Source organism: Microcaecilia unicolor, chromosome 13 (genome assembly GCF_901765095.1).
Source record: "Microcaecilia unicolor chromosome 13, aMicUni1.1, whole genome shotgun sequence".
Classification (NCBI taxonomy): Eukaryota; Metazoa; Chordata; class Amphibia; order Gymnophiona; family Siphonopidae; genus Microcaecilia; species Microcaecilia unicolor.
Genome location: NC_044043.1, coordinates 57,817,715 through 57,840,891, shown reverse-complemented (window position 1 = coordinate 57,840,891; position 23,177 = coordinate 57,817,715). Strand labels below are relative to the sequence as shown.

General features: G+C 44.2%; 1 protein-coding gene across 1 annotated transcript in view; it reads right to left on the bottom strand.

Moving 5' to 3' along the window:
- The window catches only part of MYO18A (myosin XVIIIA), a 278,083-nt gene that overhangs the window by 239,105 nt on the left and 15,801 nt on the right, over window positions 1-23,177 (bottom strand). The window contains exon 2 of the mRNA XM_030185913.1: window positions 18,149-19,140. Coding sequence (XP_030041773.1) covers window positions 18,149-19,072 — 924 coding nt within the window. The 5' untranslated portion in view covers window positions 19,073-19,140. The remainder of the gene's footprint in view (window positions 1-18,148; window positions 19,141-23,177) is intronic.

The following is a 23,177-nucleotide window of genomic DNA, read 5'->3' as shown; positions in this document are numbered from 1 at the left end:
CCTGTGTCCTTATGCGTCCTTGTGTGTCTTTATGCATCCTGTCTACCATCTGTAGCCCTATCCCTATCCTTTCTCCAGTTTCAGCATCTGCCTTCAAAGTGTTCCGATCCAGCCCTTAAATTCAGCAATTTTCCCTCCATCCATATCCAGCATTTCTCCCCTCCCCTCCATCCATGTGCATGTACTTCCTTTGTCTTTCCTACCCTCCATCCTTGTCCAACATTTCTCCTCTGTTCCCTGCCCTCCACTCCGTCCATGTCCAGATTTCTCCTCTCTTCCCTCCCCTCCATCCATCCATCCATGTCCAGCACCTTCCCTCTTTCTCTCCTACCCTTCCATCCAGTGTCATCCCTCTTTCTCTCTCCATCCTTCTACCCATTACCTTCTCCCAATCCTTCCGTCTATTGTCTCCCTCTATATCTCCTTCCTTCTAAAAACAGTTCTCTCTCTTGACCCTTTTCCATTCAGCATGTCCTCTCTATCCCCATCCTTCCAGTGTCTTTCCTCTTTCCCTCCCTACCCTTACGTCCCTCTTTCTGCTCCCTCCTTCCAGCTTTTCCCTCTTTCTCCCTCCTTTCATTCAGCATTTCTCCGTCTGACAGCTAGGGTCTCCCCCAGTTTCTCCCCAGCAGCTTCTCTCTCCTGCCCACGTCCCCTCTTTCTCCCCCCATCTTTCCACTAATCTCTCTCTCTCTCTGTACCCCTCTTCCATCCAGCATTTTCTCTCTGGCTCTCCCCTGCTCTTTTCCATGGCCCCTCTTTCTCTCCCCATCTCTCTCTGGCTTTCCCCTGCTCTCTTCCATGTCCCTAGCTTTCCCCTGCTCTCTTCCATGTCCCCTGTTTTCTCTCCCCATCTCTCTATGGCTCTCCCCTGCACTTTTCCACTTTCTCTGTCTCTCCTCCAGCGTCCTCATGCATCTCTCCTCTCCCTCATGTATCTCACCTTTCTCTTCCCTCCCCTTCTTGCTTCCATCACTCTTACTCCTTTCTCCACCCCCCCTTTCCCATTCCCATGCCCTGCCATTGCTTTCCTTCCTCCCTCTTCTCCTTAGATGTGGCATCTCACATCCTCCTCTCTCCACCCCCCTTTCCCTTTGGTCGGTCTGTCTGGCATCGCTTCCCCTCCCCCCCCCCCCGGACTAGTGCAGTACCGTATTGCTCTCCCCCTCTGCTCCTGTCACGTCATCTTTCAACGAGGCTTCCTGTTCCCGTAGCAGCAGCAGCAGCAGCAATGATGTAAGCGCCGTTGCTTTCAGCCTGCCCCGGAAGCACTCTCTGAACAGCTTCCCGCGTAGGAGGGACGCTGTCCAGAAAAAGCTTCCAGGGCAGGCTGAAAGCAGCGGCGCTTACATCATTGCTGATGCTGACGCTGCTGCTGCTGCTACGGGAACAGGAAGCCTCGTTGAAAGACGACGTGACAGGAGCGGAGGGGGAGAGCGGCACCGTACTAGTCGGGGGGACGGGGGGGGGGGGTAAAGATCGGGACCGTCATGCACCAGTTGGGGGGGGGGGAGCCGGGAGGGATGTTCACGAGCTGCACCCGCCCCGCCCTTGCTGCACTTCTGGCTGGGGAGGCTTAGCCTCCCCAAGCCTCTTATACCGGGCGCCTATGCCCCCAACCAGTCTGGTTTTCAGGAGATCTATAATGAATATGCATGAGAATGATTTGTATGCAGTGGAGGCGGAGCACAAACCCTCCCTAGCCCTCCCTAGTATCCAGACCTCTAACCACTCTCATTGCCTTCCTCCTCTCTCTAAATTCTCTCAGCCCTTGAGGTGCAGGGCCAAAGCTGGATACAGTCCATAAGAATCAAAACCAACATCAGGAAATATGTTTTCATGGACAGGGAGGTGGATGACTAGAATGCCCTCCCGAAAGATATGGTGAAAGCAAAAATGGTGCTGGAATTCAAAAAGGAGTGGGACAGACAGTGGATCCATAAAGGGCAAGAGGATGGAAATCAAGCATAGAGCACCTTCAGCAGTGAAATAACTGTCTATTTCCAAGAAATAATGGAGAAAGTAACTTGCACTGCTTAAGAAATACAACCACAACAATCTTACTGGACAGACTGGATGGGCCATATTGACCTTTATCTGTCTTTATCTACTGTGTTATTATATGTTATTGTGAGCAAGTATGTGAACTGCTGTACCTCCCTGTAAGTCTAAGCCTTTTTCTTTGCAAATAGATATTGAGCTCACTATATTACACTCTGCAAAACTTTACCATCAGCACAGTTGTCTGGTCAATAATTCTCCATTTATCCTTACTTCAAGCTCCCTTTGTAATCCTTGCTAGCTGAAATAATGCACAGCTTTCTTCCCATCACTATAAATGTATGTGGCCAAAGAAAGGAACACTCTCACAGAGAGCTTAAGAACCAGTGAGAATGCTGTATTAGCAACTCCTATCCTAAAAGGCATTTCAACTGGGATTAAAAGGGCTATGTTCAGGAATATTTCCTCATTTGTCTGTCTGTTTCCAGACCACAGCTCACACTCCAATCTAATCTTCCTCACACTCCTAGACTCACACATTTCCTGCTGTCTCTTCCCACTGAAGCCTGAGGGGTCAATGCACAAAGCTTGCATTAAAGCCATATACTAAGCCAATGCCCAATTTTTGCTCAACAATGCAGTAAACAAATGATATACAAATAGGACTTGAGCAAAACATGTATGCTAATCAGGGAGAGCAAACAGAGATATGCGCACAAGGACTCTGCATTAAGAGCGACTAGTGCTGTGTGCATGTCTGAGCAGAAAAATATAGTGGCACATATAAAAATATAGTGACACGCTTTCCAAAAATACTAGGACTAGGGGGCATGCAATGAAACTACAGTGTAGTAAATTTAAAACAAATCGAAGAAATTTTTTCTTCACACAACGCGTAATTAAACTCTGGAATTCGTTGCCGGAGAACGTGGTGAAGGCGGTTAGCTTGGCAGAGTTTAAAAAAGGGTTAGGCGGTTTCCTAAAAGGACAAGTCCATAAACCGCTACTAAATGGACTTGGGAAAAATCCACAATTCCGGGAATAACATGTACAGAATGTTTGTACGTTTGGGAAGCTTGCCAGGTGCCCTTGGCCTGGATTGGCCGCTGTCGTGGACAGGATGCTGGGCTCGATGGACCCTTGGTCTTTTCCCAGTGTGGCATTACTTATGTACTTATATCTGTGCATGTGCTGGAATGCTATTCTGTGCATAAAGTTTTGTGATGCAAATATTGCAGCAAATGCGCATGTGAGTGCAAATACAATCGTTTTCTGCTCAGACCAGTGTTCAAGTGTAGTTGCCCTCAACCTCCCCCATTCTTTTTTTTTAACCCATGCTATTCACAGAGGCCACTAAAAAAGTTGCCAGGTCCCATATGCTCAAATAAAAAAGTGCAAGCATTAAATCCTCACAGACACTACTGCAGAAGAATGAGTGAAACCTTCTACACCTCCTCAGACTTGACATTCAAGTTCTTGCACTGTGCTTGCCCTAAAGTTTTCTGCATAGTTGTCTACATCAGGGTGGAACAGCTAAGGAGAAATTAGGTGTTACCTGATAATTTTCTTTCCATTAGCCCTTCCCAATAAACCAGAACCTGTGGGACAGTTATGCCCATCAATCAGCAGGCGGAGACAGAGAACTGATAATTGAGCTGAGACATCTCTCTTGGCATCCAGTCCACCTCCTCAGTATTCACATACACAAGCAGTTATGATAAACTTTAAACAACTCGCTAACCTAACACTAACCAGATGAGCAAACATATATGGACCTCTCTCATCTCTGGACAACTTGTAGAGAACAAGAGATATGCAGGAAGCACAATGCAAGGTGGCAGCCGTTATTTGACCCATCACATCACACTGACTAAACATCTCAGAAACCTCGAACGGATCTCTGGAATAGTGGGAAGGACTAATGAAAAGAAAATTGTTAGGTAAGACTTAATTTCTCCTTCCATTACATAGCTTACCACTATTCCAGAACCTGTAGGATGTTCAAAAGCAATCCCCACAGTGAGTGGGTTCCTGGCACCACCACTCTGAGACTGAAGTCCCAAACATGGCTGCTGAGCACGCCACAATGTCCACCCTGTAGTGCCTGGCAAAGGTATGCAGCGTCAACTATAGTGCCGCCTTGCAAATATCCGCTGAAGACAATAAAGTAGCCTCCACCCAGGATGTTGCTGTTCACCTCTTAGAATGAGCCTGCAAGGTCCAAGGAAGCCTGCTTCCTGGCAAGCAAATTAAGCTGACGAGATAGTCCCCTACAGCCATCTAGCAATTGTGGGCTTGGAAGCCATGAGGCCAAGCCTCTGTTTACCAAAAAGCACAGTCAGTCTTGTATGATTTGCAAAACTCATTTATGACTTCCAGATATCTAATGAGGACTCTACACATATCAAGAAACTTCAAGGAAGAATACTGAGCATCGTCGTCCTCTCTGCAACAGGCCGGAAACTCCACAGATTGCTTGAGATGACATGGTGACACCACTTTCATCCCAACGAGAGCCTGAAGCTCTGAAACCCTACATGCTGATGCAACAGCCACCAAGAACGCTGTTTTAGCATAAAAGTTTTCAAGAATACCTTCCAGAGAGCGCAAAAGGATCCACTATGGACATGGCATATGAAAAGAAGGCATCAAGCGTCCTCCCCACAAGAACTGAATGATATCTGGGTGAGCCACAAGAAATGTCTTCTGTAGTTGGCCCCAAAACAGGCCAAAGGTGCAAACTGAACTTTTTGAGAACCCTGAAGAGCTACCTAGAGAAACACTAGGATGTGCACGATCTGAGCAGAGAAGAGAGAACGAATGGGTAGAGGCAAGCAATGGAACTTCCCACTTTCAGCCCCACATCCAGTGAGACCTATTCTGCCATAATCAGGTCTTGAATGTTTGGATGCATCCTGAAGGCCTTGGAAGGCTCTCTTAAATCCATTCATGATCGATGAAGATGGAACTCCTGACACCGAAGAAGACGACTCCTCAATGGAAAGCACCACCAATGCCTCAGAAATAAGAGTATTGAGCTCCTCGTTATAAAACAACCTCAGTACTTTTGGGTCATTCCACTCCTCAGGAGGGAGCTCTCCCTCTTCCAACATCTCCTTCAATGATGGCTCCTCTGAATAGATAGAGGCCACATCAGGTAAGGAGGGAGAAGCAGAGATAGACCTCCAAGAGTGGACAGATTAGGCTAAACAAGATCTCTTAGGAGCCACAGGAGCAGCGAGGCGAGAAACTAAAGCACCTTGCAGCAACTCTGACTGTTCCTGCTTCCATAAACAGGCCCGGTGTAAGAGCAATATAAACTCCGGAGACAACAAAGATCCCAATGCAGCTGAATGTTGTCAGACCCCGAGGCTGTTAAATGGTGGTTGTACTTGCGTATGATCAGACAAAGGCTGTTCCTCATGGTCAATCGGCCCTGGCAAAATGTCATCCATTCCCACACTCTCCTGCATCAAACTGTGCATCCGCCCTGTCCAAAGTCCTCAGCATATTCGGATGCTGCGCCAAATATGAAGACATGCTGCTGACAACTGTTTTCCCCCTTGTCCCAGGGGATTCCCAGATTACATGCACTGCAATGCCCTGATGCTGGGCTACTGGATTCCACAGTGAGAACAACCACATAACTGCCTCCGCGGGAGTCGCCATTCACTTTGACTGGTACAAGCGCAACACAAAGCAGTCCCAAGCAGCAGACAGGATCCCTCCCCTGCACCAAGTAGAATTTTCAGTCCTCCAAGCGGTTCCGAGTCAAACTTTAGTCTGACTGAACACTGCCAGCTGCTCCTCCTAGGCTCAAAGTCTCCACAAATCTTATCACAGAAGAGAAAGAATCAGGACTGATACTCTGTCCCCTCCAGTAAACCTCTTTTTTTTTTGTTGCTGTTTTTTTAAGTTTGTTGTGCTGGAAAAGAAGAGCTCCACAGGAAACAGGGGACAGGTGAATTAAGGGAAGAATTAAATTTGCGGGGTACCACAGGCAAAGATCCGAAGACCTCCAGATATGACTCTGCAGACTTAAGCCACCTGCAAAGTTCAACTGGGAACCAGTTGACCAACTGGACTAGGAGCAAATCACTCTAGAGGCTGAAAAGTGTGTCCATCCAACTGCTGGAGATAGAAAATACTGAGGAGCTGGACTGCCAAGAGAGACATGTCTCAGATCAGTTTTCAGTTCTCTATCTCCACCTGCTGGTTGGTGAACACAACTATCCCTCAGGTTTTAGAATAGTGGGAAACTATGTAATGGAATAGCCTTGTTACCCTTGATTTTAATATGCTGTGTGCAGGTGTCTAATGGCTTTATGAAGGTTAGTTTCTGAACAAAATCCTTCTTGCATTATGTGCCCACAAAGTTGTGTACAGTCGTTACACTAACCCCATGCTAATCTCTGCTCACTTTTGCTGCATCATCGGATACAAATCCTCAAAGCTGAAAGGTGTATTCATTGGAAAATTCTAAACATTACAAGATCCCTGAACCAGAAAAGCATTGGAGGATTGTGGAAAACAAAGTTACGATCACCTGGGACATCCCCATCCCAACAGATAAAAGTCTGGGTGCAAGAAAACTAGACATGATTGAGAAAAACATCAGAATGGCATTAATTATAGAGGTGTCACTCCCCAATGATTATTCTGTGAATCACATGGAGAGGGAGAAGATCCTTAAATACCAGGAAATGCAGTCCAAGACCAGGAAAATGTGGCAGAAAGGTACAGAAATATTTGGTGCCATAGGTCTGATCAAAAAGAATTTTCAAATGCACATAGATAAGTTGCCGATGCATGTTGCATCTTACCTACTCCACAGGGAAGCCATCTTTGGCACAATGCAAGTTTTACAGTGAGTGTTAGCAGTAAAATTGAGAGACTGAGATCATATTCCGCATCCCCTAGCTTAGAAGCGAAGTATATTCCTGTCATGGTATTTGTAAAACTGTCCCTGAGAGGTGGTGCCTAAACCTCCTAAGTACAGCTGTCAAACCAGGCTCCCTACCAGCTTTGCACATGCACACCTCAGTTAACTGCATTCAGCAGTTGTCTGGATCATTATCCAGGATTAGAGATGCCCACCATCAGTCAGGCAACAGTGAAACCCCGGAGTGCTTATGAGGCTCATTTTCAAAGCACATAGACTTATAAAGCTCCATAGTAACATATGAGACTTTCTAAGTCTATGTGCTTTGAAAATGAGCCTCTAATTCATGTTTAAATACTCGCTATTAGGAGGATAACATCATCTAACCTCAAGTTAGATTAGGAGAGCCAAAGGGAAGAAAAATTAAAGACACACAGAGAAAATGCATGCCTCTAAGACTACATACACATATTCTCTTTAACAGAGGCATCTTAACAATCATTCCGGAAGCTTAGAACTCAACACTGGATTTCATTGGATAGAACATCAGCTCATAAATCCCAGATCTGGCAGCAGGCTGTAGGTTTCACAGCAACACAAAATCACAACTCATTTGCTAAAGCAACAGTCAAGACCAGTTCGAGAGACTCCAAAATCTCAGCTATTCCCCTGGTTAGCACATAACAAACATACCATGCACAGCTATAAATGTCAGAAGCCAAGAAAAATACAAGAACCACCAGTTAAATGCTCTGAGATTTATATTCTGCCTCATCTCTGGCATCCCTTTCAGGGGTTTTCAATCTGTATTCCATTCATGGAACGTGGAAAGGAGACAGCTCCTGTAATTAACAGCAGAGTCCACCCCTTATTCTCTATTGTAACACAATTACCCTCAAAGCAAAGTGAGGATCTTCACATGCACATCTCATTCCTCATTAGGTCTGCAGTCATTACTATTGTAAATCTGTTAAAAATGCAGATAACACAGTCAGAAAGCCAAAAGTTATAGCTTCCTGCAACATGGGCCTGCCAGGGTCACACAATGCAAAGGAAGAAATTAAACCCGAATCCTGGGACCTCTCTCAACTCTAGTTCAGTGCTTTCAATTCTAGACCACACACCATCTTAGTTATCTGAAGTCCATGTCAGCAGAAGATTTGAATGGAGTTGTGGGTTTGTGATTCACCAATTAGATGCACTCTAGTTCCTTCTCCTGAACAGAAAACTTAGGAAGTCAGTGACTGGACTTCAGCGTTAGGCTGACAAGAAGTCCAGTTTGCAGCATTGCTATTTCTGGGCTGAAGAGACAACACAATAATATTCCAAGTCTCCTTGATAAGTCAAGTCAAATACCAGCTACACAGTTTCCCACAGCTGCCCTTGAGACCCTACAGCATTCAGATTTTAAGGATAGATATCCACAATGAACTGTATGTCCACGAGAGAACTCTGCATATGCTGGGTCTCCAAGGGCATGCAGATTCCTCTCATGCGTATTCATTGTGGATATTCATAAAATCTGACTGGCTGAGGGGTCCTCAGGATAGGTCTGGGAAGCCCCAATTTAAGAAGTTGATTATTTCAATAAAGACTAACCTGAAAGGCCCCATCTGCAGCAATATAGCATGACCCCTAAGGTCAGCCCTGGCACCAACACAGGACACAGACAGCAGCAGTGTAAGATTCCCTGAGCTATTTAAAACAACCTCCTCCATTTAAAAGAGTAACACCTCTTAGTGGAATCTTTCCTGGAAGTCAGCAAGACTCAGGAGACAACCTCCAAAAGACCCAAGGAAGCGAATTCTATGCTCTCAGCATCAAAGCTGTGACAGCCAGAGACTGGAGGTTGGGATGTAGAAGTGACTCCTTATTCTGTGTGATGAGGGTCGGAGAACACTCCAATCTTCACGGTTCGAGGATAATTCCAGAAGAAGAGGAAGCCATATCTGCCACAGCCAGTATGACGTGATCAGAATCATGGTTCCATGGTTTTGTTTGAGTTTCAACAAAGTTTTAGCCACTAGAGGTATTGGAGGATATGAATACAGAAGACCTGTCCACCAAAATGAGAAGAAAAACACCTGATGCTAGTCTGTCATGGGCCTGAAGCCTGGAACAGACCTGCGGGACCTTGTGATTGATCTGAGTGGGAGCCCCACACTCAGAAGATCTTGAGGGCTATGTCCATATTGAGAGACCACTCATGAAGTTGCATTATCCTACTCAGTCTGTTGACCAGGGCATTGTTTTTGCCCGCCAGATAAATGGCTCGAAGGAACATGCAATGTTGACGAGCCCAATGCCACATTTGGAAGGGGGCAGAGAATAAATTTTCCTGAAACACAGGCTAAGGTCTGCTTACATTTTTATTTAAACAAATTTGATCTAAGACAAGCAAGGGAACACATCTTATGTCTGAAGATATGAGAGGGTAGAGATAGTTTTAATTTATCTTTGAAAATTTCTCCTATTTGGACTGCAATTACCCCCTGTGTTTTGTGATTTCACTAGTAGCCAACTGACAGCATTACAGATGTAAAACCTTTTAAAATGAGGAAAGAATCCGTTCTAGAGCCCCTCTCCATCTCCTCTGTCCTAGGGAAAGAAACCAGGAAGCAGCACACCAAGTGAATGAGAGAGATCTATGAAAATCACAACCAAAAATTCTGCAGCAAAGATACTGAACTACTGTGCATCTCCTAAGGGTAGAAAAAAAAAATATATATATATATATATATATATTTCAAATATCACAGACTACTTAAATGTGAAGACCTCATTGTATAACATCTAGACTAAATCCCATCAAAGCAATCACTACAATTGAAGAAGAAAATGAAAATTCATACTGGCATTATGCCATCCAGGAAACAAAGTCTCATCCTTTACCTTGGAGTAACAATAATGATAGGACAGTGCAACACTTCAGGTGAAGACATTCTTCCCGGTGAACCTGTTTGTGGATCCACTTAGAAAGAGATAAGGTTTTCATTAGTTTCAGTGATCTAAAAAGGACAAACTATATTAAGTAGACTCCTGAACATAAAAAGATAATGTAGTGCTACTTCCCCATCACCACTCTTGTTTTCTCTGGCACTAAATCTGCCGAGTACTCTTAACTAACTGAATTCAGAGACGCCGGGACCCCCAGATAACATCACACCTATCATTTGTAGATTCTTTGAAACGTATGGTTCTTGTCTTCATCACCTAAGGAACTTCTCATTCTCAGATGGTAACAGGATGACTTTTGGTCTGTACACATGTGCAAAGGCAAAGGAAAATTAAGGTAAAGTGAAAATTTGTCTCTGACAGAAGTCTGTAATATAAAATAGCTTGAGCAGGAAGGTGTGTATAAATATCTAGGACCAACACACAAATGAATGAAATAAAAGACTGGCAGAAGACTAGAACCAATATTGAAAAGCACTTTAACAGAACAGAATAAGACATAAGCTATCAATTAGCTTGCAAAGCCCATACTCTCATATAGCTCTGGAATCACAGACTGGCCTACAAATATCTTGAAAAAGAATAGAGGAACCAGTGTATGCCAAGACTGTATATGCCAACAGCTGACGGCAGTATGGGCACTAAAGAAAGATTATAAAATATGGAGCTTCTTTCATAGGTCGTCAAGCATACTCAACAGCCATCAACAGACTCGAATTCTCAAAACATGCTGAGGTATAAAAGCAAACTGCCATAGTCTGCCTCCATTAAGTGTTGTGACAAATAGAAAAAATGAATGAGAATCTACAAGCATATGGAAAAAAAAAAAAGCAAAAGAACAAGAGAATTAGACCAGCAAACAATGAAAAGTAAGAGGCTAAAGCACAAATACAGTAGGAAAGTTATTTCAGAACCTGACACAGTGAATGAGAGAGGGGTAAGTGCAGTAGATTATAGATGAGACAATTCATGATAAGCATAGGAAAAACCGGTAAAACAGCCAAATGCAGATTCTGTAGCACTGAGCTGGAAATGGTCATACACCTGATCACTGGGTGTGACCAGCTGATGTCAGAAGACCTGCACACAGAAAGGCACAACAGCTCACGGACTGGAAACTGAATAAATACTAACATCTCTATACTAACATCTCTGTGCCAGAAAAACACTAGCCTCATGACCTTAACAGAATTGTGGTGAATGAAGAAGCTTGATGCAAGAAAACCAGACTCTGTGGTAAAGGAGAAAAGCACTAGGACAGCATCACTAATAGGAGTGCCAGTACCAAGTGACTATGGGGGCCGAAGCAGAAAGACACGAGGTAGAGCTGCCTCAGCGAGCCAGTTCTACTAAATGCTAAAAAAACTCGCTGGTTTGCTATAAACAATGAGCGTGCATGTAATCCGCAGCTCACTGCAAAATGTCAGCCTTCCTGTCAGTGCGTGAGCAGTTACTGATTCAGGCACCGAAAGGAAGGGTGACATTTAAAAAAAAAAAAGTCACCAGGTGTCTGCATCAGCCCCAATCTCTCCCCCCCCCCCCCCCCCCCCCAACCTGACACCACTGCCCCTAAATTTAGAAATAAAAATCCCCATTAGCCTACTGGCCCCCCATCCCTCTCTCCCCCTATGCCCCCAAACATTAAACATTCCTAATAGTCTAGCGGCCCCCATCCCTCAGTCCCAATTAAAAAAAAATAGGAAAGGAAAATAAAAGAAATCCCTGGTGGCTGGGCCACATGCTGCCATTTATCAAGATGACGACACCAGAGGCAGGAGTGAGAAGGCATTTCTCCTGCCTCTTGAGATATGCAGCTGGAAGGCTGGGGGGTCAGGACTAGGGGGTGCAGCTGACACTAGGGATTTTTTTTTTAACCAGGATCAAGGCATCATGTCAAGAGGTAGGGAGGGGGGCTACTAGAGTACCAGAAAACAATTTAGAAAGCTATCAGAGGCCGGGGTTTGGGTTCGGGCCTCCCCCTAACCCTTCTACACCGCCTCAGACCTGACAGTAGATTTCTCACTTGGTAGAAGTCAGTACACAGGTTATAAGGTTCTCTGCATTACTGTGGATTAATTAATAACCTGTTTACTATGCATTTTAATATACCGTGCTCTTATGTCTAGTGCCATGAATGAACAATCTATAGCGCTAAAACCCTCTCTGCATCGTGCAGTCCATGACAAGTGTGTAGACTGCTCGTTAATTGCAAGCTGCAGCCCATGACAGCTAACCAACATATCCAATCAGAGAGCAAGAAAATGTGGCAAGAAGACACAGAAATGGTCTCAATTACACTGGGTTCCACCGGCCTGTGTACAAAGAATTTCCAAGTGCACCTTGATATGTTGCCTGTATATCGGAAAGCTGCTCTCTTTGGAAGAATGTCAGTGTTGAGACAAGCACTGAAAGTAAAATCTCAGACACTGAGATATCTCCAACATATTCCTATACCAGTATTTGGAATGTACAAAACTAACCCACTTAAGAGACATTACCCCATGAAAGATAATATTTCACTTCTTTACTAGGCTCTTTTGGAAATACTCCACTTACTACACCATATAAAAACCTTTCTGCTGCCTTTTCCTCCACTATGCTTCACGCTTCTTCCTGGTTTCTCTGCCCTACATGTGAGCATTACTGCTGAAGCAATCAGGACTCCAGGCTCACATTCCTCTGACGCAGCCCCCAGCAATTTTCTCTGTTGGGGTTATCATACTCTAGTCAGCAGTAAAAAATGGAAGCATTCCTCACTCAGACATTCTTGTATTTTGCACTCTTCATTAGGATCAGGGTTATCTATCTGGAGAAGTGGCTAAGACTGGTCTTGAACTCTTCACCTTTCTCCTCCTGACCCTCTGGAAGGGCTGGCAGAGAGAACAGAAGACCCAGACATGCTGCCTATACCCTGCATACTAGTCTGGGCGCTGCCTAAGGGGGCTTCTTGTTTCGCATTAATACCAGCCTATGTTTCTTTCTAGGGTAAGACAGTCACCTGCTCCAGAAATAACAAATTCCTCCTCACTGTATGACCCAAACCAGCAGATAATCAAGGCTACAAGAGCTAGTATTCAAGTCCTTTTCCAGATAAAAGAACACCCCTTGTCGATCAAAATGTATGCCTCTATATTTAGCTGCTACAGGCAATGTTCTATGCCTTGTGCTGACTACAGTAGTCAAAAACATATCCAGTTATGCAGCATGCTATCGGGATAGGGCAGTCAGTCCCAGAACTTATCCAGATGGCGGCAATAGTCAATCCAATATCTGGATAGTTTAGAACAGCCTTCTGTATCCTAATAAGTGCTTAATTGCCATTATAGAATACTAGTGTAAGTCTGCAATTACAAACATAGCTTTTAGCTCTATGGAAGGCATTAATGCTCGCGCCTCAATACAGCAGTTGCATGCGTAACTGATGGTAGTCTAAAACAATTTATGTGCATATTTTTACACTCCATGCACCAGTTATAGAATAATGTCATTTGGATGTGTAGCAAGTTAATTAGCTGCTAAGTGATATTAACAAATTATAGTTGATTTTAACTTGTGCTAATTGGCACTAATTAGCAATTATGTGTGCAACAACCATTGGTCAATATTCTATAAATTGCACATGAAAATCCAGAGCATGCAACTGCAGGGGGTCGTGGACCTGGGAGGGTCATGGGCATATCAGGGGCATGCCTAGCAGTTACGTGCACGGGTTACAGAATACTAGCATTTGTGCATGAGCATTTACACCAGCAACTGAGCTAGCACAAGTGCCCACGATGAAAGTTAGACACATACATGCAGGTCTCACTAGTATTCTACAGTGAAAGGGCAGTTTAACTAAACCTGTCTTTGACGCAGCATCCACTGCCCAATGCCACAGCCAGAGTTGTCGATGTGCTGTGACAGCCGAAAGACATACTGTGGAACATAACCCATAACGTGATAAATAGTATCCACCAAGTAGGCCAACCCCACTTCCAGCTGGGCATTATGGCGCTCATCTTGTGTTGCAGACTGCTGATGCCACTTCAGGCATGCTCTAGCCACAAACGAGCTGCACTCTGTCACTTGAAGGCCCCCCAAAGGATTATTTCAGCAATCAATCTAGCTTCCTATCCTGAAGGTCATTTAGGGCATTGCCCTCTTCCAACAGTAAGGAGGTCTTCTTAGTCACTGCCATAACAAGGGAGTCCAGCCTAGGAAGCTGCAATTTCTCTTTTCTCCTCCAGAACCAATGGGCACAGACATGCCTTGTTTCTTCCCACTCTCAGACCTGGTGAGACCCATTCTGCTGTGATAAGGTCTTCAATGTCTGGATGCATCAAGAAGGTCTTAGAAGTACCTCTAAGCCCACTCATGATCGACGAAGATGGAACTCCTGATGCCGAAGCAGCAGGCTCCTCAATGGAAAGCACCGCCAATACCTCAGAAATAAGAGTACTGAGCTCCTCTTTAAGAAACCACCTCAGTATTTTTTAGGTCATCCCCCTCCTCAGGATGGAGTAATAACAGCTCCTTGAATGATGGTTTCTCTGAATAGACAGAAGCCACATCAGATAAGAAGGGAAAAGCAGAGATAGACCTCCAGGGGTGGACAGATTAGGCTAAACGAGATCTCTTAGGAGCCAGAGGGGCAGTGGGGTGAGACTCTGAAGCATCTTACAGCAACTCCAACTGTCCCTGCTTCAGTAAATAGGCCTGATGTTAAGAGCAAGATAAACTCCAGAGAAAACAAAGATCCTGATATAGCTGAATGCTTTGTCAGGCCCTGAGGTTGTAAAATGGCAGCTGTGCTCCATGTGTGGAAAGAAACTGTTCCTCACTACCAGTCAGCCCAACAAAATGGCACCTGTTCCTGAGCTCTCCTGCATCAAACTGTGCACTGGCCCTGTAGGAAAGCCTGAAGTCCCCAGTATATTCAGATACTGCACCAAATCCAAAGACATGCTGCCACAGACCCTTTCCCCCACATTCCGTGGGATTCCCAGCTTGCATGCACTGCAACACCCCAATGCCAGCAAGTGGGTCCCACATTGTGAAAACTGCTTAACTGCCTCCCTGGGAGTCGCTATTTCACTTCAACGGGCCTAAACGCAGCACAATGCAGTCCCAAGCGGTGAGTCAGGATCACTCCCCTGAACCAAGTAGAATTTGCAGTCATCCAAGCAGTTCTGAGTCAAAGTTTAGTCAGACTTAATATTGCTAGCTGCCCCCCCCCCCTCCCACTCAGCTCACAGTTCCCACAAATCTTACCCCAGATGAGAAAGAATCAGGACTGATAAACCTGTCCAGAGCTCTCCAGTAAAACTCTTTCTTTCCTTCCTTCCTTTTTTTATTTTTTTTTTTTTTACGGTTGTTGTGCTGGACAAGGAGAGCTTCACAGGAAACAGGGGAGAGTTCAAGGGAGGGAAGAAATGAATTCAAGGGACAACAGAGACAGAGATCTGAAGACTGACTGGACCAGGAGCAAATCACTCAGAATCAGAGGCTGAAAAGTGTGTCCATCCACTTTTCTGTGCTGGAGACAGAAAATACTGAGGAGTTAGACTGGATGCCAAGAGAGATATGTCTCAGCTCAGTTTTCAGTTCTCTATCTCCACCTGCTGGCTGATGGACACAACTATCCCACAAGTTATGGAATAGTTGGAAGCTATATAATGGAATTATGCAATTAACTTATTTACATAACTGCCACTATTATATAACCCTTTGCATGTAATTTTGCATGCTAAGCATGAAAATATGTGCGCAAGATTATAAATGAGGAATAGGTCCCTTCCCCAGAGAGCTTACAAGCTAAGTGAGTATTGAGGCACTGCAACATAAACTGGCTTGGCAAGGCCACAAGGAGTGTTAGTGACAGAAACAGAATTTGAACCATGATTTCCCTAGTTCTCAGCCCACTGCTCTAACTAGTGGGCTACTTCCCTTAAGTAGCTGGAACAGGAATAAAATTTTAACCATAACCCTCTTGACTAAAGACAACCAGTTTAACTTCACCAACAGTGGAGAAATCCTCCCCCAGGGCTTACACCAATGACAACTCTTGCAGAAAGGTGCTGGATGACCTAATACAATTTCTTACATAAATGTTTTTGGCAACCCAATATAAATGGCATTATAGTAATCTAGATGAATCAATGCAACTGCCTGCTTAACCTTTTTCAAATCACTATCTCAAAAGCAGGCATAAGTTGTTTCATTATCTCAAACCAGTCCTCGGGTTGAGAACTATTGTATACAGTGCTGGCAGTTTCACTCTATCCCCCAGTGCATGCTACAAGAAGCAAAATGCTGTCCTAGCTGCAGACCATATTCTGTGGCATGAGGAGGCATAAAAGCAATTACAGGTAGATGTGAACACAGAAATAGTTATCAAATCTAAAAGGTATGCGCAGATAAGAAGCTGGCTCAGTGCAGATGCCTGACCTAAAGCAGCTCAGGATATGCATACAGTGGCACATGTAGGCCCTGGAGGAAGCAGTTGTATAAATGTCAGGGTCTTTACCTGTTTAAAGAGCAGGGATTCCCCAAGGCTCATGCATAGAAAAAGCTTGCTTAAACACATTCCTGGTTGTATTAGAAATGAGCCATTAATATGTGTTCTGTCCCCTCCAGCCTTTCAGTCCATCAAGCCCAGCATCCTGTCTTTGACAGAGGCATCCTGAGTCAATAGAAGTACTCAGCACATTCAAATGGGAGGATCCATGTTTCTCACTTCCAGAAGTCAGGATTGGCTATTGCTACGTTTGTTAAAGGGACCTGTCCTCCAGAAACTTGTCCAATTTTTTTAAAGTCAGCTACAGTATCTACCACATCTTCTGGCAACAGATTCCACAGCTGAATTATATCTTGACTGAAAAATACTTTCTTAAAATTTGTTTTATATATGCTACCAGTTTGTTTCATAGAGTGCCCCCTACTCAAACTATTTGAAAGAGTAAATGTGTCTCTATCTGAGAAAAAGTGATTAAAGTCCCTAGAAACAAACAAGAAACAGGTAGAAATCCACATACAAATACATATGTCCACAGCAGCATCCCTACTCTTTCTTGTGTAGATCACACATAGGCGCAGTGTTTGGGTGGTGCCGCACAGAAGGCTCCCCCCACCCCCGCCTTGAAGCAGGTATAAATTTGGTGCAGGAACATCTGTGCACTACTGGGCATTATTCTAGACGCCTATTTTAAAAAGACACATCCATAAGTGTTTTGCCTTTATAGAATAAAAATCAAAAATGGTTTTAAGTACAGCACTAAACATCCAAGTGAACCCAAACTCTTATCATTAAAAAATGTTTTGGACCATCGTAACACAAGCATTTAAAAAAAAAATGAAACAGTGCTTCAAAAGTGTAAACATAGGTCCCCAAAAGAATAATGAAAATCTTCAAACTAGCGCCGAGCAAAAAATATTTTTCAATTATTTATGTCTTCAGTAATTGATTTTTACTATAATAAAAGCCCACTTTGTTAAATTATCATATACAAAATATTTATTACTAAATTTTTTAAAAATTGATTTAAATTTATTATCTTTCTTATATAAAGTTTTTACTACTTTGTAATGAGTTGGCATACAATAGATGCTTTTCCAAATTTGTATAGACACTCTGTTATAAAATTCCCTTTGAAGGGATTAAAAGTTAGTGCCAAAGAAAAGTTGCAGAAGGCACCTATCTGTGGGCACTGATGCAAGCCATTCTTGAAGAAATATAGCCCCTGTGTATCTTGCTAAGCAGGGTGTGTGCCAGGAATGGCCAGACCCTGTCATTCCAGAACACACTTCCATTAGGAGGTAAAATCACCATGTCAATTACCTTAGGGCACAATCAATGCCATCCCCATGACGTTTTCCTCCCAATAGTGAGCAGTGCTACTTTCACAGTGCAAGAACCACAGGTGCAAAGGCCAGATCCCTCCACTCAGCACAGTATCCTGCCTTCCCATCTGACATAGACTGGGAGGGGGGGAGGTGCACTGCAGCATGTAATTTCCCCACACTGCTCCTTTCACAACAATGAAGGTAGCCTCCTGAAAAGGGTCTGACATACAGTACACACTGCTGGAAACCTGTATTGCATACCTGGAAGGAAAAGGCATGTGGTTTTGTCAACAATATGAAAATCAGACAGGATACAAGGACATTTTTATAACTTTAAAAGAAGCTAACAGAGCAGAAAGCCCTTGTGTACCAAACACAACACAAAGGCTACATCTACAAAGAAGAAACCCTCCCTATGTCTTTATATGTTCATGACTCCCAGTTACAGGTACTGCCATCTCCATCCCAGCCCCAGCCCTTGCTCACCTCACAAGCCTCCTTGCGGAGCCCTCGACAATTCCTTAACCAGCAGCGGCTCAGCTCGCTCAGCTCCAGGATAGGCTGCACCTTCAGCTTTACTGTGTCCCCTGACTGCCGAATCATCTCCACAATATCATCCCGGGACTTGTTCTCAACGTTTCGCCCGTTAATTTCAACCAAGCGGTCACCCGGCACCAACCCCAGGGCCAAGTCCTTTGTCCCAGCTCCAGGCTCAGCAAAGTGTACCACTTTTCGGTAAACATGACCATCAGGGGCCCGGTCTAACATGGTAGTCCTTCGCAAAGAGAAACCAAAGTCACCTGTGTTCCGGCGTTGAAGCTCCAGCTGCCGGGGCTCAGGAGGCTGTGGTGGTAGCAGGGCTGGCAGCCTCAGGTCAGCTGGGAAGGTTTTGCCCATTGGCCCAGGAAGACTTTGTGTCAGCAGCTGGTTCTCCATTTGAGGTGATGGTGTGGTTGGCTCTGAAAGGCTATCGTCTTTGCTCTTCTGAGAGAAAGAGAACCTCTTGACCATTTGAGCAGCCATCTGTGAGTTCTGCTTGGCCAGTGAGCCAAACTTGGCTGCCCGCTGCAGGACAGAACCCTTAAAGCTAATGTCATCACCCTTCAGGTCATCGCTGGAGCTGGCCGTGCTCAGGTGGCCACTGCCTCGGTTGCTTGCCGTGTCTGACTCAATGTCGGTAAGGTTCAAGTCCGAACTGCTAGCCACTTTGATGGGAATGGGGTTGGAGATTTCCAGTCTACTCTTGGAATCCCTTTTGGAGGAACGGTTCAGATTGAAGAATCCTCTGCGCAGGCTCATCTCCTCAAGGCTCCGCAGCTCAGCTGCGGACATCCTCTCCTTCTTATCCTTCTCCTTCCTCTCCTTCCGAGATCCAGTTTTGTCTCGATCTTTCTTGATCAAGTTGAACATTTTGGAATGTTTGAAATGCAAAAAAACAGAGGAAGTGAAAGGCTCCTAAATCCTTGTTTGGTACACTTCTGTGGTTGCAGATACAAAACAGAAGAGGAAAAGGATGATTAGAAGACAAAGACAAAGCTTCCAAAATGCACATAAGCAGAAGACATCCAGGAGAAATAGCTACAGGACTCCCAGTACTTACAGTCTGATTCCACTGTTGCTTTAAGAATATTGGAAGAGCCTTCCTGGTCAGTTAAGCCCAGCTCTTTGTCTCCCACAGTGACTAACCAATTCATTGGTTGTTAAATAAACTACTTTATAATCAGACATCACTTTTGAGTGCTTTTCCTTTCCTCCTGTGTCAGTGCACAACACTCTCCTGAACTTTTCCACAGCTGCTTTGCTATGAGATAAGCCCCATTTGGCCAGCACTCTAATCATCTTATTGGGCAGACTAGATTGAACATACAGGTCTTTATCTGCCATCACTTACTGTGTTAATTAGCTGTCCCATCTACTCCGGCTTCTGTTACTACCACCCTGCTCTACACTATGGAGAATTTGCACTAGGCTACCTGTCCCTTTCCCCAGCCACCCCCCCCCCCCCCACCCCGTTACATCTAAGAAGAAACCACAGAGATACCAAATCACTTCATTCACTAAATATTGAAATGAGTTGTGTAAATACTGCACTTTATATACTACAAGCTCCACTGAATATGTTATTACATATTTGACATTAAAATAAATAAAGCCATTAGCCCTTTTCATACTCATTCTTCAACCATCACTGGTGAGTTCTTAAGGCTAATCAGTGGTAGTTTTCTTAAAAGAAAAGAATAGCACCAGAGAGGGTCCAGTAGAGCAGTGTTTCCCAAGTGCGGTCCTGGAGTACCCCTTGCCAGTCAAGATTTCAGGATATCCACAATGAATATGCATGAAAGAGATTTGCACATAATGGAGGCAGTGTATGCAAATCAAGCTAATCTATATTCACTGTGGAGGGCCTAAAAACCTGACTGGCAAGAGGTACTCCAGGACTGGACTTGGGAAACACTGCAGTAGAGGGCAGATGCTCCACCTTCCAGACCTGTGGAAGTTCCTAAAGGTCAGCAGCATAGCCTGACCTAGCAGAATTCCACCACCAAGACCAGAGCACACTGATACAGTCTACGGTCAGATGTCATAATGCACGCTAACACAGTGTGTGGTATGTCTCAGGGGGTCCCATTTTATTCAATGGCACCTGTGATACATGGGGTAATGTATGTTATCGCATCATGCTGCTACTGAAAGATTCTCAGAGAGGCCCAGAGAACTGCTACACAGTAAATTAAAGATGGTATTTTGGAGAAAGTGCATAATGCCCCACCCCACTCTGCCCAAGCATTCTTCAGTCCTGAATTACCACATCCTCTCTCTCCCTGCAGCATGTCTCCAATCAGAGCCTAAACTAGAAAAGGAGCCTAAGCTGCCAGTTTTCTAGGAATTGTTGCTCCTCTCTGCATCTGACTTCCTGAATGTAATTGTGGATATTTTCCAACCTGCTGAAGGGATATGAAAGATGGCCAAAGCCAAAAAAAAGACATAGCAAATACTTTCAAATATTTTATTCCTTAGGTGGAAGTCTAGCCTGCTATCTGCCATTCAGCACAACAGTTCTGTCCCACCAAAATTCCAAGGACTGACATACCCTCTCCTGCACACAAGACATGGGATTCCCCATAAGAGGCCTAAGTCACCAAGATGTAGAACAGGTGGGGGAAGGGAAAGATTTTATAACGGAGAGCCTAAAATAATTCTCAAAAAATGCTTAAGTGCCTTAATAGTTTATGGGGCCATTTTACTAAAGCTTAGCTGCACATCCTAAATTATACCTATGGGCCAAGTGGCACTTAGCGTACATTAATATGCTAAATTTTAGTAAAAGGGCCCCTCAGTCTCCTGCAATCCCACCAGTAGCAACACAAATTCTCACACACAAGGCAGGTATAAATGGTTTGTTTAATAAAGTACTCACATATCACGTCCCTGCGCTAGGTTTCTACACACATAGACCTCAGGCATCACATATGGAGGATGATATATAAAATTACCCTCAAGGAGTCCTGCAACAGAACTGCTATTTGTCATGTTGATTATGCCTTGTTTATGATTGTTTTATGATGCTGCGTGTCTTTTTATTGTCTCATATGTCAGCACAGAATCTATTGAGGACTGATGGTAACCAGCAGAATATAATTTTTTAATAAATAAATAAGAGTTATGAAGTGCTCAAGGCCAACTTTCAGCCTTACATCCATTCAATTATTTTTCAAATCATTCCCCCCCCCCCCCCACCACTGAAATGTTGATAATAATCATTTCACCCTACCACCACCCTTCCCAGTACTATCCTGTAAAAACACAAAATTGGACATCATCTTTTACATATCAAACTTTGGTTTGTGGGTAGATATCTATAGAGTAATTTTACAAGCCGTTTTGCAAATAAAGCAGTGTTTTCCATACAGAAATAGACACTTATAAGCACTGCCCAGAGGTGCACATACTTTTGTGTTGTTTACACATAGATGGGGGGGGGGGGCAGACAAAGGCATATTTGCAAAACAAATTTGCATGGATACACATAGATGTGGAAAACGTATGCTCTCTACCTCCCACCTCTCTATCCTGCAGTCCCCTCTCTGTCCCCCCCCCCCCCCCACTACCTCCTATAGTGGGAGAATGTGGAAAACAGAGCTGGAAAGCTCTTGGGTGATATGGTAGGGTCACCAAGCCTCTTTTGTGCTGTTGTGGAGGTAGAAGGTCCTATGACAGGATCATTGAACTCCTCTTGTGGTGCAGTGCTCCGCTATCATGTACCGTCTGTACAGGGATTCGTAGCAACCCATCTTGTTCCGTTTTCCCAGTAGGAGGTGTACTAGTGTTCTAGGGAAGTGTTTCCCAACCAGTCTTCCATGGGACACTGATATGCCTTCAGACCTAATCAGGTGTTTTGTGGAAAACGTCATCAGTGCCTGATGCTCATGTGGCTCTAAACCATGAGAAATAAATCTACTTTTGGGATCTACCAGGTACTTGTGACTCAAGACTGGCCACTGTTGGAGACCGGGTTTCATGGAACTTGGTCCGGCTCAGCATGGCAATGTGATATACAAATTGCCCCACTTAGCTCACATTCAGGCCCCATCTCTTGCCCACCCAAAACTGTTAACGAAGAATGTCTCAAACCAGGTTAAACTCATTGCATATTAAACTGCTACTGTATATAACCTTCTGATGAACTTACAACCAGGCTTCCCTAATGATGCCAACTGCCCTCTCCCTAGCCCCTGCCAATTGGATTTGCAGGAGATCCACCACGGAGGCCCACTGCATACAAATTCATCTCAGATATTAACTATGAATCTCCTTCAAAACCCAACTTGAAACAGTGAGAGCGAAACGCCAATGCTGGTTTGGGGATTTTGCTGACAGCATAGGAGATTCAGATAAGTGCATGATCCTATAGCCAACAAAGAGCTGAGTTGCTAAGATGCAACAGTTTTGAATTAAAAACACAATTATGTTTTTTTTAAAGCAATGATTTTTGGATATGATTGATTTACTAATTTGACAAATTGAAGATTTAAAAGAAAAAGTATACAGAAGAAGGTAAGAGAGGTTTTTATGCCGATGATCACGAGTCCTATAGCTCTGAAGGTGTCTTTATTGCCTGGAGCTCTTTGAGGCTTTTCCTTCCACCTTAATTTTGCTGTTTACATTATATGAGGATAGTATTTGTTGTTTTTGAATTATAAATAGGTCTGCCAGCAGGATTGCTCCAAATCTGAGTCAGTTCATATGGACAACAGCAGCAGCAAGTCAGTTCATATAGACAGCAGGAGCCTGTACTAGGATTCATTAGAAAGCCCCAGCTGTCTGGTCACACAGAAGTAACAAGTCACAGCCAGTCAGCAGCTCTGTAAGAACAGGACAAACCCAGGCACAAAGAGACCCACAAAGGATAGTGTTTTCTTTCTTGACTGATACTACGCAGTTTATTGACAGTGTTTTATTCTTTTTCAACAACCCAAATCAGCCACATCAATTTCAGTTATGATCAAAGATACCC